This window comes from Momordica charantia (assembly GCF_013281855.1).
Source record: "Momordica charantia cultivar OHB3-1 chromosome 5 unlocalized genomic scaffold, Mcharantia_2.0 BLBB01000005.1, whole genome shotgun sequence".
Lineage (NCBI taxonomy): Eukaryota > Viridiplantae > Streptophyta > Magnoliopsida > Cucurbitales > Cucurbitaceae > Momordica > Momordica charantia.
Genome location: NW_028275163.1, coordinates 2,910,895 through 2,929,184, shown reverse-complemented (window position 1 = coordinate 2,929,184; position 18,290 = coordinate 2,910,895). Strand labels below are relative to the sequence as shown.

Sequence of the window (18,290 nt, the reverse complement as noted above, 5' to 3'; positions counted from 1 at the left end):
TCTGAAAACATATGTTAAATATTACACTGTTACAAATTCTTGTGTGGAGGATGTAGATTGGTGGAGCTTATTAGGAACTGGTAGTTTGGACTTCTGCCACGAGGCACAAACTACGAAATTAGATTAGATTAAATTGTATGTAGGTAGTTGAGCACAGCACAGAGACGAGAAAAATTTAGGAAAATGCCATTGAAGAGTTTCAAATGTGATGGGTTTTTCCCCGTGAAGAGTGAAAGGATACACTCTAATACAGAATCATCTCTTTATGGAAAACATTAGTTCCTTCATTGTTTGAACAAAGACAAGTGGGAGTTCTAGTGATTTGAATAGAATTAAACGAGAATCAACTCAACTAGGTGGCCAGTTTGTAGGGCTCATTCTTTATTATTGTAGTTTATGAACTCAACTAAGGTTACTCTAACTCAAGCCAGAATCGATGTCATCCACTCTCAAATTTTGTTATTTTGCATCAAATAGAGATGTTTCATATTTCATCAAGTTTCATCCGAAAGAGGCTGTCATTATTCTCTCTTCAAAGTTTAGTTCTAAAAGAGAGAAGAGGAAAAAGAAAAGCCCCACCAAACAAGGCTCAACCATCACCGAGAACGCGTAGCATATCAATATGAATCATCTCTATCTGATGCAAAATAACAAAATTTGAAACTATTGAGTCGTACGTACAAAACCAAAAGAAAACAAGGTAGAAAGAAGAAGCATTCCCCACCACACAAGGCATTTGGGAAGGTGGGGGGACCAAAGACATTGATATGGGAGGCAGTCGCTGTTGTTGCCACTGATGCGGCGGGCAGATGCCTAAGATTTCACTCTCTTCAGATTCCCAAATGCCATTTTTAGAAGTTGGGATACACTGTTTCCCTTAGACATTGAACCTTCCAGTTAATTAGAGCATCAGAAGCAGCCAAAGCCAAAGGAGGTTGGGTATGGGATTCTAACTTCATAATTTCCTTTGACAGACTGCACCACATGCCCATTTCTAATGGAATTGGGGACCAAACTGGCTAAGTTCTGTCTCTGGTTTATCCTCAAGATCAGATCATACCAAGTTACTTTGTCCACCTTCTGACTACGATCGAAATCAAATGGGTTCGTATCTTTTTCTTCAAGCATAATCCTCTTTTCATATCTGTATGTTTTAATAATGATTTCTCAGTTTTTTTTTTTTAGATTCATCTGAAGGAATTTCGAGCCGAGCTAAGAAATGACCATTAGAGGACACCCATCGTTAATACTTAGGAAAAGATGTTCCCAAGGACTTAAACCATCTATGAAATAGAGGGGTTTGTTTTTTCTTTGGGGCCCAACCTAAACGGGGTGGGGATGAGAGGATCTCCGTCTAGGTTCTCCATCCCGCCCTGTTAAATATATATTAAAGAAGTTCTAAGGTAAAAGAGGATTCATCCTTGAGAATTAAACGTTTAATTAGAAATTCCTTTTTAAAAAATTATTTGATTGGATTTCGGTTTTCGTGAATTTCTGCCGAAATTTTGTGAGGACGAGTAATTAAATGGAGACGGGGACGGGCTGGCCCCACTCCGTGAAACACCCATACTATGAACTGGTAAACAATGGATAAAGGTAAATCACATGGATTATAATTTGAATGATTTCTTTTTTTTTTTCAATGCTCTCGTGGATATCTAAAAATTATTTCGTAGTTTTTTGTTTGTTGATTACCTTAAGTGAAGAGAACTAGAAATTCATTTGACAATGATAAATTTGTTTCTCTTCAATTTTGAAGGGAAAAAAATGAGATCCGTTAAATTTTCCAAAGTTAGAACTTGTGTTAATATACATATTATAGATGGAATGACAAAAACTATATATTATGTTTGTAACAGTCTATTTTCAATTTTATAAAAGTAATAGCATACCACGCTATAATTAAAGATTCCGTGGGTAATTGGTGTAATTTCGTTCAACAAAATTGGCAGGGAATCGAATTTGTGTGCTCAGTATTCCTGGTTAGATTTATTGGCTTAACATGATTTATCCTTTATTTAGTGAAGTTTTATTTTTTAAAAGATGCCATGAGTTTAGTTAAACGGTTAAGGAATCTCCCATCCTTACCCTTGGAAAAAAAAATATTTTTGTAAATATTTGGCTTACGTTTCAGATTGCTTTTCCTAAAGCAAAATACGCGTTACACATTGTAGAACGTTAATCACTAAGGTCCTGTTTACCTACCAGGAATTGAAATTGGAATGAATCAGAATGAAATCGCAAGGGAATGAGAATGAAAGAATGTGAATCAATTTTTCATTTCCTTTGATAGTGTTTATCAAATTTTAGGATGAGAACCAAGTGGTGGGGCTTATCCACTTTTTTTATTCTCATTCCCTGAAAAGAGAACTTACATATTTATTGCAATCACTTTTTTACCTTTACCTTTTCTCTCTCCTGATTAATGAAACTCGTACCTTTTTATTTAATTGTTTTATACTTTTTTCATTTATACTACTAATAATTTTTCTTTTAGTAAAAATTTATATCACTTTTATTAGTGATGTAATTTTATTATAAAATATTATAAATTTATATATAATATTTTAATTATATTTTGTTATTATTAATTAATATCATATTTTTTAAATATAACTTATTATTATTAATTATTATAATAATAAAATTTAATAATATCTTATATTAAATTTAATAGTATTTGAGTGGATTTATTATTTATTAATATTAATATTAAATAAATTGTTATGGTAAAAAAATTATTATCAATAGTATAATAATAAAATATATTATTATTATAATTAAAAATTAGCACGATAATGTATTTGTAATTAATTAGAAGGAAAAGGGTATATTAGTAATTTTCATTCCGATTCTATTCCTATTTGCTTAATCACTCATGAATCTTATATTTTGAGTTTGACACTCGTCTTCCCTTTTGGGCTAGACCGACGCCCAACAACTCGGTGGGCTTTGATATTAGCCCATTAAAGAACAAAGCCCAAGCATATGCAACGTGTCATCAATTCGTAAGCCCAAATTATATCGGAAATAATAAGTTTTTTTCCTTTTTCTTAGTTCAGTTTTTCCTCACCATCAAACACTTTACTTGAAATCGAATGAAATTCACAGATAATTTTTGAAGAAGTAGAAATTAAATTCACTGGTATCGTGCCGGAGCTGAAGCATCTTTAAGTTTCAGAAAAATTCGGAGGTTCGATTTGCTTCCTGCTTCGTCTCACGTTTCGTAATCTTGTTGACAGTTCTTTTTAAAATTTTTTTTTTCCCATTGATGGTGCAGTGATTATTGCTTTTGGCAGCAATGAATTCGGTTCCGCACCAGTTTGCGGCTCAACCTCCGTGGTTCTCGATGCCGCCGCCGTCTTGTGCATCTTTCTGGAATAACCTCAACGTGCGTGATCGTCTAAGGGATTTGCAAGAAACGCTGGATCTCGCAAAGTCGATGTATGTATTTGTGCGTAATTTGTGGAAAACTACGTCGCAGTTAATGGTGTTTTTTTTTCTTTGCTGTTTTGCTCTAGCTTTGAAATGCTCTTGTTCGAAGTTGTGATTGAAGTGTTAATATTGATAGGCAGAAAGAACTTGAGATGTTGATGATATTTAAAGATGGCAAATCGTCCGAGCAGAGTGCGGTTAGTGTGCCTAACGACAGTGAGTTTTCTGAGTACTTGGAAGATAGAAGGATTAATTTGGAGTTGCAAGAATCGCGTTCGGTTGAAGCTGTGGTTGCTTTGATGAGAAAGTTGAGAGCTCAGCTTCATCCATTTAGGATGGTCTATGACGAATCGAGTCCATGGCAAGAAAAAAACGCTGCAGTTAGGTTATCTACTAAATTATTGAAGGCCAAGAGAAATAAGCTGTGGAGAAAGAGGAAGAGGAAGCGCATTGCTGAATCACTTGCAAAGGTAGTGTTTAGGTCATTTGTATTCCAATTTGTCTTACAATTTTTACCACAATGTTAGTTTTCTTTACCTTTTTATTGTGGCAACTTAGGAACGTGGAAGTTTTGACCTAGTTGATCGAGAGGCTGATGAATGGAGGGCCAGGGAGATCGCCAAGGATATTGCAAAACGCAAGGTGCTGGAATATTTACCTGTTTCAACTGTTTTTTTTGGCTAAGAATTCTACATTGTTTTCCTTTGTTTTTTTGTTTTTTTGTTTCGTTCTTTTTTTTATTCTTTCAAAATCAGAATTAGTAACCAACCATTTAATGATGAATCTTGAAGTTTGTTCTTCATGTTTTGCACTTGATTACTATTGTATTTCTGCTTGTCTAGCTCTGGACTATTGAACATCAGCCCAAAGGATATTAACAGAAAAGTGTTTATTGTTGATGAGTAATTAATCCATACAATGAAATTGGTGAATGGTTTCAGGTGGAGAAGATGAAAGAAATTGCAAGAGTTAAAGCAAAAGAGGAGAAGAAGAGGATAGATTCTGAGGTGACAATCAATAGTATTAGAACTATTCATGCTACCTTTCTATCCCTTCTTTTATGAATTTCTAGCTAATGTCAGATATTATGTAGCTTGAACTAGCACTAATAGTGGAAAAGTTGCAAGAACTTCGCTCTATCAGGATCCAAAAATTGAAGAAACAAGGTTCGATTTCTTACTTCTCATCCTCTTTTTCCTATTCTAATAACCATTATTAAATATCATTCTTGACATGCAGATGGTTTTTTTTGTTGTTTTAGTAGATTTGTTACCTAGTGCAGTCTCATTCTTTTTGGTTGGCACTATGTTAGAGTTTATGAGTACCATGGATAGAAGAACTAAATCTAAATTATTTCTGGGAAAAAAAAAACAAACAAATGGAAGCCGTAGTTGCATAGAAACAAGAACCATTTCCCAACGAATGAAAATAAATGGAGTTGTTGTAAGTAATAGTCTCATACTTTCTAATATAAGACATGATCCCAACATCACATGGAATGCCTAACTTACTTGTGAACACCCTGTTTACGAGATTCTTTTCTGTAAATGGTGGTAAGCTATACAAAGTTATGGTTAGTTGGTTACACTTACAGCCTCATGACAGTAGGGGTTGGCGATATATTTCTCCAGGTCATTTTCTACCTGAGGAGGATGATAAGTTTCTGGAGAAGGTTCGAGCTGCAGTTGAGGAAGAGGAACGTCAAGCCCTTGCTGCAGCTGATACGGATGCTGCCAGGGATGCCATTGCAACTGCAGAAGTGTCTAGGAAGACCATTCCAAGTTACAATCCTGAATCAAAAGATCCAAATAGTAATGCAGAAAGGCTCGAAGAAAGAAATGATCAAAGAACTGCGAGTGCAGATGATAAGGTCTCTAACATCAGCACTGATAAGGAACCTGGGAAACAGTTTGGAGAAGGACAAGGTTGTGGAAGAGTGTATGATTATGCGGCCAATTTACCAATGGAATTCTATCATTATTATTATGGAAGTAACACTGATATGGGGACATTAATTGAGGTAATTGAAGTAATTTTCCTAAGCTTTTCACTTATTGCAGAATCTTGTGGAAAAAATTTCGTCATCTGCATGCAGTAGATGTATATTCTGTTTGCAAGACAGAGCATTTCTCAGAGTATCTCCTCTAGCATTTTTGATAAATGTACATTTTGATTAATTTTCCTTAAAAAAAAAAATTACAGTATCTACATTGGTACTTGTTTTGTGCAAATGAGTGAGCTTTATAAGTATGAGTCACATGTAGTTTGTAGGGTTTGCATTTCTGAAAGATATTATGTGTCCTGAGAGATTTGTGAGCGATGGGTGAAAGCTGGTGTAGTTTTATTGTTTTATTTCATGGGAACATACTAAACGTAGGCCCAAAGCTAAAGCATGAAGTCCAAAACTTTTACTCGAATTCCTTTGGTGTATTCTGTAGAACCTGAACTAACATTTTAAAGAAGTGTTTGTGTGATACTGAACAACATTCCTCTACGATCTGCTAATTGTTCTTAAAACAACCATTAACACACGGTTTTTGAATTACATCTGTTATGACTTTCGATGCAGGTTAGAAGATCGTGGGATGCATACATAAGACCTGGAGGAAGGTAAGATACCATTCTTTCACTCTAGTTATTCCACTTTTCAAGTATTGTAGTCTTCATAGGAAAACTGGTGATTTGATGGAAGTTACTAACACCTTACAAAAACATATTTGAACTTCCACGAGTACATCATAAATTTACAACAAAAACCACCATACTAGTACTTAGGAATAGCTTCAACTGTGCTCATTTCAGTAAACCTCACGATATCTCTACAGTTGCTTCTAGTTTCTGCTTATTCATACATCCGTTCATATTTGTATATATATTCCAATGAATTCATAGCCTGGAAAGGTGGGAGAGTTATGTTAAATGAATTTTGCTACGGGATTTTGTGCAGCCGAATACCGGGACATTGGGTTCAACCACCACCACCTGCTGATGAAATATGGGCAGCATATTTGGTGCGACCAAAATGAATCCAGCCAGCCATACGGTACAGAATTGGTTTTTCAAAATTTGCTGGTACAGATTGGTACAAAATGCAAATACATAAATAACAAGCTTATTTTGGATGGCATGGCATCGGTATGTGGTTCTGTGATTATATGCGAAAATTGATATACCTTTGCAGTTGTTTTGGTAAAAGATCAATCGTTAAATTTCCTATCTGTTGATCAAAATGTCGTGAAAATTCAGTTGAGTTCATTGTGTCGGGTGAGGAATTGTAACAAGTTTTACAAGATAGTTCAGCATTGTGAAGGCATACGAGGGAGTAAGAGGCGGCATTTTTGAGCTGAAGAAGGTTTGATGATGATTTATTTTTGGTTTCTAATCTTTACCATTGTTAATGGAAGTTTAGAAAGCGGGTACCATTCATCATGAACATGTAAATAGAAATTTTGGATACTGCATCTTCATGGACGTACGGTTTTAAGAACCCTATTCACTTTCGTTTGAAATTGTTATAGGCTTCTGTCTTTTGTTCTTGTATATTAATGCTTTTGATAATTTATTAATATTTTCATTCTTTAAAATCTATAATAAAATAAACATGATAACTTATTTCTAAAAATATTTTAAAGATTTTGCTATTTTAACTTTTTTTATATATTTTTTATACAATTTAGAAGTCATGTTTGGTCGTGTAATAAACAACTAAAATTTGAACAGAAAACAAAATTATCTTGAAATCACGATAGAAAATGTGAGAAATAAAATATTTTTTATCTATCCATAAAACTATTGAGACTTTTGAACACCCTATCAGAAATGGAGATGTAATGTATAAATTGAAAATAAAAAAAACTTTAATTTTGATGGTGCAAAGTATAGTAAGAGTATAGATGAAATATGCTCGTTTCAATTTTCTTAAGAAATCTAAAAATTTTACCTTTGTTTATTGTTTCTATCAAAATAAGTTTTTCTTTTTTTTTTCTCATTTCCAATTTGTTGCAAAACATAAATTATACATTTAAAATCTTGTAATCCATTTTTATTCATTAAAAATAAATAAATGAAACTTGCATATGGTTTCAAGTATCAAATGTGATATCAAGAATATTGAGTGTATTAAAATTATAGATGACACTTTCTAAACTGTCCTGTATATAATCAAATTTGACACTTTATGTCAATTCTTTTATTGATAGAAAAAACATTTCATTATTTTTAATGCAATCTATGCGGTCCACTATCCTGTACTATTGTTATTGTTCAATAGATTCAGCCCCCTACCACGTGTTATTGTTCAAAACATTTCATTTTGAAAGCACTTAAAAAATCATGTATACAATATAATTCTTGTGATATTACATTCGAGAATAACAATCATAAATAAAATTGAACAGACAAATGTCGAAAGGCTATAATAATTTTATTAATTAATAAATTTTTGAGGAATATTACTATCATTTACACTTTTCTTAACATAAAAAACTAGCGAATATTGTTTTGTAGGAAGACACAACCCATTTGAATTGGTATACAAATCTTATACACTTTCAAAAATAAAATTATATTTCTAATTAGAAATAGAGAAATATCCTCGACGTTCTTGCAAATATGAAACCTTCAAATTAAACAAAAGCCCTATGCTTTCTACATAACATAATACAAAAATATATATAAATATATTATTATTCACATTTTCAATGACAAAATTGTGGCTGCTGGGATTCGAGGCCAGGTCTCCACGGCCACAACGTGGAATTCTTACCACTAAACTACAGCCACCGTTGGAAACAATTTCAACTTCAGCAACATTAGATCTAAAATTATACTTCAAAAACGAACAGAATGATTTGAGAAACTTCAATAACTTATGCACATCATTTAACAAAAACAGGTCGTGAAATCCATAAATTTAACAAAAGTCAAATGCGTTCTTCTTTTTTTTTTTTTGAAGTCAAATGCGTTGTTCATACCTCCATAACTCACAAGAAAAATAAACAACTACTCAACTTATACGAAACAGATTTAACGGGAAGAAAAAAATATCGCCGAGGGTTCCGGACGATCCAAAATTAATGCAAGTTTGGGCGTCCTACGATCCGGCAGATAAATCTGCGAAGGATTTCTTTGAAAGTTAGAGGGGCCTCAATCTCAGAGTTCGTTTCCCCTCTGCTGGGACCTTCGCTTTTAAAAACTAACTAGGAAATGAGAACGAATTTCTGTATGAAAAAACCGACAACCGAACCAGTTATTCATAGCTTGGCTCGGCGATCTGATTTCACTGCGATTTCCGAAGGCAAACTTGGATCAAAAGCGCATTGATTGCAATGGCGCCCCATCCATAGGACCTTCGAATCGAAAATTAAGAGAGAAGAGAAGATATGAAGCTCAGTGAATACGAACCAGATAGATATTCATCTTACCGAGCGATTACAACTTCAACCACTACGTAATCGATGATTTTTCATCTTCAATTTCGTTCTTCATCGCATCAATTATCACTATTTTGCAGGAGACGCTAGAACTCGATCTTATAGAGAGGGAGAAAAGAGAGAGAGCGAGAACGAAACCCTAGATTTCTATGTTGATTGTTGGACTGAAGAAGCCCAACGCTTAAATAGTTGAATACAGAGCTTGAATTGGGCTTTTGGGCCGGTCTGGTTATGTATCAAAATGTAAGAGCCCAAGGCCCACCTATAATGGCTATCTTTTTTCTTTTTCTGAATATTTCTTCAAAAAGTACCCAAAAAATAATTAAAAAAATAAAAACTTAATGAGATAAACATGTAAGAAACGAACTTTTCCACACAGGAGAAAATCAATAATATACCGAAATTTTAAATCGTTGAAGATCCATTTAGTAATGTTTTTTTCTTTAATTTTGAAATTATATTTATTCACAAATCATTTTATAATCTACTCTAAAGAGAAAAAATTAATCCCTAACAAACCTTTTAAAACTCGAAAAGGTTGTTTAAAAAATATTGTTTTTCGTGTCTTGGAATCCAGATTAAAATTTCAAAAGTATTTTGAATAAGTGAAATTAAAAATAAATAAATACACTTGTTAGAGTAGTTTTACCTTAATTTCTAAAAATAAAAATACAAAATATAGCAGTTACGAGATCGGAGATTAAATCTCCGTGACCCCAAATCTTGTATATTGTTTGAATTATTTTGAACAATTTATTTGCTGTCTTCAACATTTTAAAATTATTTTTAATATCTAGTGAACAGAAAATGGATATCGGTGCTAAAGTACTTCATTATGTTTGGCAGTATCGTCTAGGGTCTTTCGTAATATTTAACTCATAATGCGAAGTAAATAGTCATACATTTGAAATTACCCGAACAAAAGAGTTGTTTCGAGACCATAGTTTCCCAAACATTTCATTTCTAGACCCCAATTAATAATCTTTTAATTTTTTGTTGTCCCTTGTTACAAATTAAGCTCAGAAACGTAGCTTCCACGTATTATATAGTTTTAAAAAATATTTTGAAAATTTAGACACTTTTAAAAACCAAAAAAGTAATTTTCATAAATTAATTTTTATTGCTAAAATTTGACTAAATTCAAATATGTTTTCAAAATGGTGGAAAACAAACATACATGTTTAAAACAGAAAATAAAAAAAAAAGAAATTACCACAATATTTGAAACTCGCTTCGGCTAGAAGCCTCAATTTAGAAAAATCAACTCCAACTTTTTAAAATTTAAAAGGACGAATTTTCATCGAGTTCCCACCAAAGGAACACGAGAAAGTCTATGAATGAGTAGGCAGATAGATGATAGTTTTTCTTTCACATCAAAGGCTAAAACTTCGTTCTTAAGGCATCGCTCAAATTGGAAAAATGAAAAACTACAAAACTAGTTACCACAAACCAAAGTACTTCTCTCCTGAAAGTTTCCATACAATTAATAACTTACAAATTGAACACTTGCAGAACAAACCCACTAAATTGCGAAAACCACCCCAATGATTCAACAACCTATGCTCTATCAGCGCAGCCAAAAGACAAAGAGAAAGATCAATAAACATGTGGTTACCGCTTTTTGTGAAGGAAGAGGACACTTAGGCCAGTCTAAGCCGTCTTGCCTTTCAATGGGCCTTTTGGAATCTTGCTCAAAACCTTGTCTTCAAACACGGCGTAGTGCTTTTTGAACTCAATCAATGCCTTCTCCGCTAATGGGTCGATCTTATCTTCATACTTCTCATACAGAACGGGCACCGTGTGCAACAAAACAAAGTCTGTTTTCAAAGATATCGTTTTCAAATGTCAGATTCAACACAGAATGATAAAAGGGTAGCTACAAATGTGAAGATAAAGTTGGAATTGTCGTTACTTATGTAGAACAACGTCAAGAAACTGCACCAGCTTCCCACAATTGACAGAACCCACAAGCCAGCAATTGCCTGAGATAGACATAATATTTATATATTTTAGATAAATCTAAATTAGCATATTAAGACTTATCGTTGAAGCTGAAGCCTAAACGAGGTATAAAAAGTTGTAATTTGTTCAGACCCAATTACTGAGACGAACCATCAACCAATGTAAATACACAATCAAGACAAAACAAAAAGTACATAGATAACATATACGTACCGTGAGGAATTTCTTCAAATCTCTTCCAGTTGCAATGTCCCGCAATAATGCAAAAGCACAGTTAATTTCCGCTCTCAAAGCAGAAGCAACCTCCAGGAAAGGGTCCGCAGGAAGTTGAACTACTGGGACTCGGGGTGGACTCCTGTAAATACACTAATTAAACAGTGGAAAGAAGAGCATAACTTGAAGCCTGCAGAAGCATAATTATTGATAAAGATGAAATTGAAGTCCAGTAACTAACTTGTAAATAAATGTGTGGGCATTGGACCAAAGGAACAAGAGTCCAAGGGCGAGGATCAGAGAGCGACAGACAAACGTAAGCAGATGGCACTCCAGCAATTCAAAGAAGATCCAGATGACAGTGGCTCCACCAAGAACACTGGCTGAGATCTTCTTATTCCTCCACAAGAATAGATCAGCAGCTGCATATGCAAGAGGGAAAGAAATAGTCAACATTCACAACTATCAATAAAAGAAAAAAACATTTCCTCATGACACGAGAAAAACACAATCATCATCAGAGCATATTCAAATGTGAAGAAGCCGAAAATATGTGCGCTGAAAACAAAACTATGAAGTAAAAGTGCAGAAAACTATAAATACTCTGTTCAGAAAGCTCAATGAAATCACTTGAGTATGTCTCAACCTCGATCTGAACTATCAACGTTTCACAGCAAGGTAAAGCAACCAGATCTATAATTTCTTACTGTTCGCATATTCAGCATCCAAGCAAGGAATACGGAAAAAGCTAGAACGACGACTACAGAGCATAAAGACGCCTGATGAACATCAACCAATACCAAGCTCCAACTAAACTAAAGAAAGCAGAATCTCAATCTAAACACTAAGGAAAAAGAAACATAAACACAACTTCAAAAATCAGAAACGAAATGATTTTCAAATAACTTCGAATCAGAGAGGTGAGATTCAGTACGTTTTCCACCACCGAGGACATGATGAACTGGCCTCTCCCTTCCGAAAAGCCGGAAGACTTTCTCCTTCAATGAAGATGAAGCAGCCGACCCCTCGGTTTCGGAATCCGATCCCGACGACGAAGAGGAATCGTGATCGTGAATCTTCTCAACTATCTTGTCAATCAAAGACTCCGCCTTCGGCTCCGTGCTGTCAGAGTGATCCGCCATGATCGATCAGTCCCAGTGACCAAATCTGCAGAAGAAAATCAAGCAACTCGATGGATCTCGAGAGAGAGACTAGGGTTTTAGAAGAGAGCGGAAGGAATTTGAAAAGAAAGGAAATGGAAGGAACAGTGACACTTGGAGATTTATGTTTGGGTTTCCTGATGCGGAAGCAGATTGACGGAAATCGTGGCGGAAAAAGGTACGACGTTAAGTGACGGCGTCGGCAAAAGCTGACGGTGAAAGTGCGAAGAGCAGCGGATGTTTGGGAAAGTAGCCGACAGCGTCGAAAAATAGGAGGACACGTGGCAGTGAATCAAACGATGTCAGCTTTGGACGGCTTGGACTGTCCGAAGGGACGGTAAGTGGGATCCACGTTTTCGAAGATACCGCAACCGGAATCCTTGTTTCCACGTCTTTTCAAAAGGGAAAAAAATAAATAAATAAAAGTAAAGTAAATAGTAATTTTACTTTTTTTTTCTTCCACTTGATAATTAATTAAAATTGGATGATTACTTTTTTCTAGAAACAAATAAACTTGGTTCTTCTTCTTAAATGTATTTTTCTATTTTTTTAGTCTACATTTAATTACTTGTGTTTCTCATCCAATAACATTATCTTAATTTGTATCTATTATTGGTACTTGTATGTTTACATTTATGTTTAATATATTGTCACACATTTGTCAAATCTGTTTCAACTGGAGCAGAAATAAAGTATTAGGTCGAATTCTTTCTTTATGTCAAGGTAATAGTTATAAATAGTCATCGACTTTCGAGAAATAGTAGAAGAATTTTTATAGATTTAAATACCATTTTGGTCTATGAGACTTATTCTTTAAAGGTGTCTATTTTAGTCCATGTAAATTCAAAATCTCAATTTTGATTCACGTAGTTTTAACTTTTGATTATTTTAATTTATGTGCTTCATATTTATTTTTCTTTTAAAAAGGGATCATTTTAATCCATTTATTTTTACTTTTATTTCATTTTATTTAAATCATACTTTTAGTATGACACTTTATTCATTAAATTGTTTAAAATGTAGTCATAAATTTAAATTAAAAAGTTTCGATTGTGTATAAAAATTTGTATTGAAATTTTACAAATAAGGACCAAATTAGTCGTTTTTAAAAAAAGTAAAGAGACCAAAATAATGTTTTGAAAGTACAATAACTAGAATGAACAAAAGCGTAAATTGAACAAGTACATACAAAAGTTTGAATTGGAGTAAGAGAGAAATTATATTTAGTTAAGTTGCCTTCAAAATAAATACAGATATTTTAACAACATGCAATTCCACTGTTCAAACTCACTTCTCTCAGTCACTATGAATGCTCCCAATTAGTGCAATGGAATGTGTCTATTTATCGAGATCTTGACTCGTATTTTCTTGAAAAACACTGGATTTTGAGAAGAGTCGATGGTGCAAGATCGAATCCTCTCACTAAGAGGGTCACAAAATTCAACTGGATGACCATGCTTGAACAGTTTTTTCCTCAATTTGAAAGTAGGTTCGGTGAGCCACGAGGGAATTATTTTTAATTTCAATATTTCGAGGCCCATGATTGAGTGAGTGAGGCTAAAACTTCTTGGGCATATGACCTAAAGAGCTAGGCTTTGGACTTGTCATTTAAATAGTCAAATGAGGTTGGCCCTTTGTGAGGGTCATGATCGGATCAGGCTTGGGTTTCTGGGGCATAGGGCCTAAACTACCCCTTGAACTAGCCATTCAAATAAATAGTCAAACCTATGTTTCAAACTTTCAACTAATTCCGTTGTTGAATTATACAAAATACCTATGAACTCTAGCCTCTCTATATATAATTTTTTATATTTAAAATTATTAAATCGCTACCTTTCAACTACTATTTGTGCCCATGTATAACTTCCATTTTACAACTTATCTGAAATTTAAGGGTACAATTAAAATCACATCATATGTGTATCTCTATTTTTACCTCTCATCGTCCAACTCACTACCACATCATATATTCATCTTGTTTTTTAACAAAAAAAAAAAAAGATGAAAAGATTTCTTTAAACAATTTTAAAATGTCAAGAGTATAATTGAAACTTTTGAAACAGGGAGAGTATAATTGAAACATAATGTTATTTTTTTTAAGTTCAACAAATGCAAGACTCGTTTGTTGAACTTATTATAGGAATTTGGACTACACTCTTTGTCTATTCCTTAACCACAAAAAAAAAGAGATAAAAAAAGAAAAAACCCTCAAGTTTGGCTATAGTTTTTATTTAATTGGAGAAAAATCATAATAAAGAAAAGAATAGTTATCAAGTTGAGAAGGAAGGCCCATGAGCATTGAAGAGGCAGAAGACAAATAAGTGAAGAGGTTATTGCTTTCATGCTTTTTGGGCTTTGAAATTGGAGTCAGTCTTGAGATATTATTTTTAGCAAACCTGTTATAATCTACACATGAATTATGAGCATTAATTGCAATTTGTTATCTTGTTGTAGCTAACACCTAAATCATTTATTGTTTCATAAGGTTACAATTGATATCAATATTCTTAGAGATAACTCAGTGAGAATAATTTAGAATTATCATTCACATAATGTTAGATAAAATATTGATTTTTATTTATTAGTTTTTTAATACAACAAGCAAGCAAGTAGGAGGATTTGAACTCATGACATATTCGCGGATAGTCATTAGATAATCGTTTTCACTCATTACCCTATACTCTCTTAATAAGTTCTCTCAATGTATTTTTGCATTTTATAAAAATATTAGATCATAAATAAATATCTAACTACTATTATGGAGTTGGCCTACCTCCCATCACAATTTTTTCTTTACTTATACATTTCGTCTCATTCATCTCTCTATATAAATTGCTCTTTATGTTCGCTATTTTGTGTTTAATAGATTCCTAATCTATTCAACACTTTTTAAAATTCACAAAACTATTGAATTTCGTGCCTAATAGTACTGTAACCATTCGATTTTATGTCAAACACGTTTGTAAATTTTTAAAGATAGACACAAAGTTGAAAGTTTAATAGATAGACATAGTTGAAAGTTTAATGACCAATTTGACACATTTTTTAATTTTTTTCAGTTTATTTTTATATCTATGAGTGTTCGAACCAGCTTGCACGCACCTCGACTCTCATGGGACAACCATTTATCCAGATACCTATTCCCTAAACACAATTTTCTTAAATCCATGCTACCCAAACAAAAACGTACTCTAAATAAAATACGGTTTTTCTAAACCAAACTATCTAAACCCGGGCTTGTGAAGCCGAACCCGCCCAAAACCTAAATCTACGACATAAAACTCTGTTCATGTCCGTTGTTAACAAAAAGGCCACAGCAATTCCTGTCTGAAATTTCCACAGAAAAAAGAAAAAGCAGTGAAATCAATGGATTCATAATTGAACTCGGGAAAGGTGACCAAGATGCCTATTGAAATCATAACCCCATCAGTCATCATCCACAGTTAAAAGGGATAAAGAGAACAAAAGCAAATGCTAAAGTGAAGCTAAATCTCAGCTTTCAGTCCTTTTAAAAGTTCTTGGAATCATACAATTCCAAGCAAAATCAGCCCCATCATTTCACATCCACAGCACAAGCCTTGTAAAACTCTCTACCATTTCCAACTTGAAAACCAAGAACAACAGAAAATTCACCAAAACCATAAAGAAGTAGTTGACTTAGATGTTGAACTCAAATTTGAGGTATGGTATGAATTTGCTTATCTCAACAAAGACTGTATATAAACCGCATCTTTTACTTCTCAATTTCAACTTTATAATACGAATTTTTTGCACGCTTACCAACCCATTAGCATATGATGATGGTGTTGAAAAATTAGAAAGAAAATGGAGCGACCAAACATTCTGTTCTGGCCCAGCTAAGAAGACTAGAGGCGAAATAAAGAGGACCCTTTAGAAGGGTGAAGCCAACTTTTTCGCACAAAAAGGAAGGAAGAAGATAGAAAAGTTCTTCTTGTCTCAATTTTTTGTTTGGTTTTCGAATAAACGAATCCAACACTATCAGATCTACACAAGCGAATTACCCGAAAAGTGAATTGAAAATTTAATGTATGGGTTGAACAGTTCCCAGAGCACTCAAAAACTCAGCATCTAACCAAAGAATTTACAGTTCCCTAGTAGCAAAAACAGGCAAAACAAACAGAGATAAGGAATCGAAAGAGAGATAGAGAGAGAGAAGAACTAACAGAAGAACCTATCAGAGCCTCGTGGATCAATCAATCAATCAGTCACCTCCTTCTCCGATCTGCCATGTACTGCGAGAGCGGCACAACCTCCTGCAGAGGAGTGGAGAGCGGCGTCGGGAGCGGCGAATTCCGGCAAACAGGACAGGAGCCATTAAGCTTCAACCAAGCATCGATGCAACAGAGGTGAAAGAAATGTCTACACTCAGGCATCATCCTCAGCATCTCCGCCTCCTTATAATCACAGAGGCAGATGGAGCAGACGCAATTGGTCCCGCCGCCCATCGTCTTGTCCTTGGAGAAGGGGAATTTAGGGTAGGAATTGATCACAGCCTGGTCGAGGCCGACGACGCCGCTGTCATCGTCGCGATCTGGGCCGGCGGCGGCGTCGTCCTCGGCAACGAAAATGATCTGGGGGAGAATGATGCCGGCATCGGAGCGGGAGGGAGCGGCGGAGGGGCGGGAGTGGAGGCGGCGGGAGCGGGAGGCGCGGCAGCAGACGTAGAATGCGAGGAGGAGGGCGGAGAGGAGGACGAGGAAGGCGAGGGCTATGGCGATGGCGTAGCCGAGGCCGATCCTGGAGAGGGAGTAGTTGGAGGAAGAGGGGGAGGACATTGAAGAAGGTTTGGAGATGGAGTTGTTGCAGCCATTAGAGGAGGAGGAGGAGGAGAAGAAGAAGAAGAAGAAGAAGAAGAAGAAGAAGGAAGCGGAGAAGGAAGGAATTAGGGCAGATAACTTTTTTGGGGGAAGGTGGGTGGGGATTGCAGACGCAGCATTTAATACGCTTCGTCTTTGGGAACTCACTGTAAACCAATAACCCATTTCCAGGGCATATTTTTGTGGGATTTTTTAAATTTTATTTTATTTTTTTCCCCTTTTCTTTCAACTTTTGATATTCAATTTTTTTTCATTTTTTCTTTTCTTTTAATTATGATAGAATTTGGAATTTGGAATTTGGACTTTGGACTTTGGACTTGTGAGTGAGCTTGTAATTATCTCACTTTCTTTTTGCCCTTCCAATAACTTTGCTTCAAAGTTGAAACTTTATTTATTCAACTGAAAAAAAAGTCAATATGTACCTAACTCAGTAAAGTTCTTTGAGTTAGAAATTTTTACCCTCACATATTATACTTAAAAAAATTCTATTTAGTCAAAATAGAGAAAGGTTAGAGTCATCAACTATCCCTCTTTATGGATAATTTATTATGTTTTTCCTTACTTTTTTTCTCTTTTTAAATTCTCAAATTTGTTTTTATCCTCGATTTATTAAAACTCTCAATTAGATTATTTGAATTTTGAACCTCTAACATTTGTAAAAGGAGAAAAGTGCTTTAATCGTTGAACTATGTTTATAATAACCATTTAATTATTATTTTATTAATATATTTAAATATGTTGGCATGTCACTTAGAAAAAAATGAATACTACTAGTGTAAGTTTTGTGATTCATGTGTAACCCTCAAACAACATGTTCAATTTCTAAACTATTAATCAAACAATGATAATTTATCAAAATTTTTGTTAACAAATTGTTTGTGGAAGAGCCTAACTGAAAATTTTTAGAACATGCTAACTGAGAGCAAAAGACCAAAAGACCAAATTAAAAATAAAAATAGGACCACAAAAATTTTAAATTTAATGAACAACAAGATTTATTTAGAATATGTTGGTCCTTCATCCTTCTCCCTGTCCTCTAATTTTCTTTGGTCAAGGGTCACGAGTGTTTAGTTTTTAATTTTAATGAGTACATTAAACACATAATATATATATATATATATTTAGTTATCGAATATTAGTTTTCTTTTTCTTTTGAGAATAATAAGGATAGAGTAGTAGTTTTTGTGGGTGAAGAAAACAACAAAAAAGTTTCTAATATTCTTTTGTAAGAGAAATGTGAATGATGCAGT

At 34.2% G+C, this 18,290-nt stretch overlaps 3 protein-coding genes and 1 non-coding gene across 5 annotated transcripts; 1 reads left to right on the top strand and 3 right to left on the bottom strand.

Annotated features, from left to right (window-relative positions):
* Positions 1–3,041: 3,041 nt before the first annotated feature.
* Positions 3,042–6,950, top strand: LOC111016273 (U11/U12 small nuclear ribonucleoprotein). Of its 2 annotated transcripts, none has more exons than XM_022291587.2 (9): positions 3,042–3,193; positions 3,281–3,444; positions 3,572–3,905; positions 3,994–4,077; positions 4,377–4,442; positions 4,529–4,601; positions 5,067–5,455; positions 6,005–6,045; positions 6,383–6,950. In XM_022291587.2, exons 2-9 carry the CDS (start codon positions 3,302–3,304, stop codon positions 6,459–6,461), a joined length of 1,209 nt encoding a protein of 402 aa, XP_022147279.1. In that variant the 5' UTR covers positions 3,042–3,193; positions 3,281–3,301; the 3' UTR covers positions 6,462–6,950. The 2 variants fall into 2 exon arrangements, with proteins under 2 accessions (XP_022147279.1, XP_022147280.1); XM_022291588.2 differs by having other exon boundaries at positions 3,056–3,193; positions 3,300–3,444.
* A 1,523-nt stretch (positions 6,951–8,473) lies between these two features.
* On the bottom strand, positions 8,474–8,622 carry LOC148211151 (small nucleolar RNA snoR145). The gene has a single exon (XR_015791139.1). It is a non-coding gene; the product is annotated as a small nucleolar RNA snoR145 (small nucleolar RNA).
* Positions 8,623–10,254: 1,632 nt separating this feature from the next.
* LOC111016402 (reticulon-like protein B5) lies at positions 10,255–12,304 on the bottom strand. Its single transcript, XM_022291803.2, has 5 exons — positions 11,977–12,304; positions 11,284–11,464; positions 11,043–11,184; positions 10,780–10,849; positions 10,255–10,684 (listed from the first exon to the last, which is right to left on the bottom strand). Exons 1-5 carry the CDS (start codon positions 12,182–12,184, stop codon positions 10,518–10,520), a joined length of 768 nt encoding a protein of 255 aa, XP_022147495.2. The 5' UTR covers positions 12,185–12,304; the 3' UTR covers positions 10,255–10,517.
* A 3,824-nt stretch (positions 12,305–16,128) lies between these two features.
* LOC111016267 (RING/U-box superfamily protein) lies at positions 16,129–17,195 on the bottom strand. The gene has a single exon (XM_022291579.2). The coding sequence runs from the start codon at positions 16,996–16,998 to the stop codon at positions 16,429–16,431; it is 570 nt and encodes a 189-aa protein (XP_022147271.1). The 5' UTR covers positions 16,999–17,195; the 3' UTR covers positions 16,129–16,428.
* Between the last annotated feature and the right edge of the window lie 1,095 nt (positions 17,196–18,290).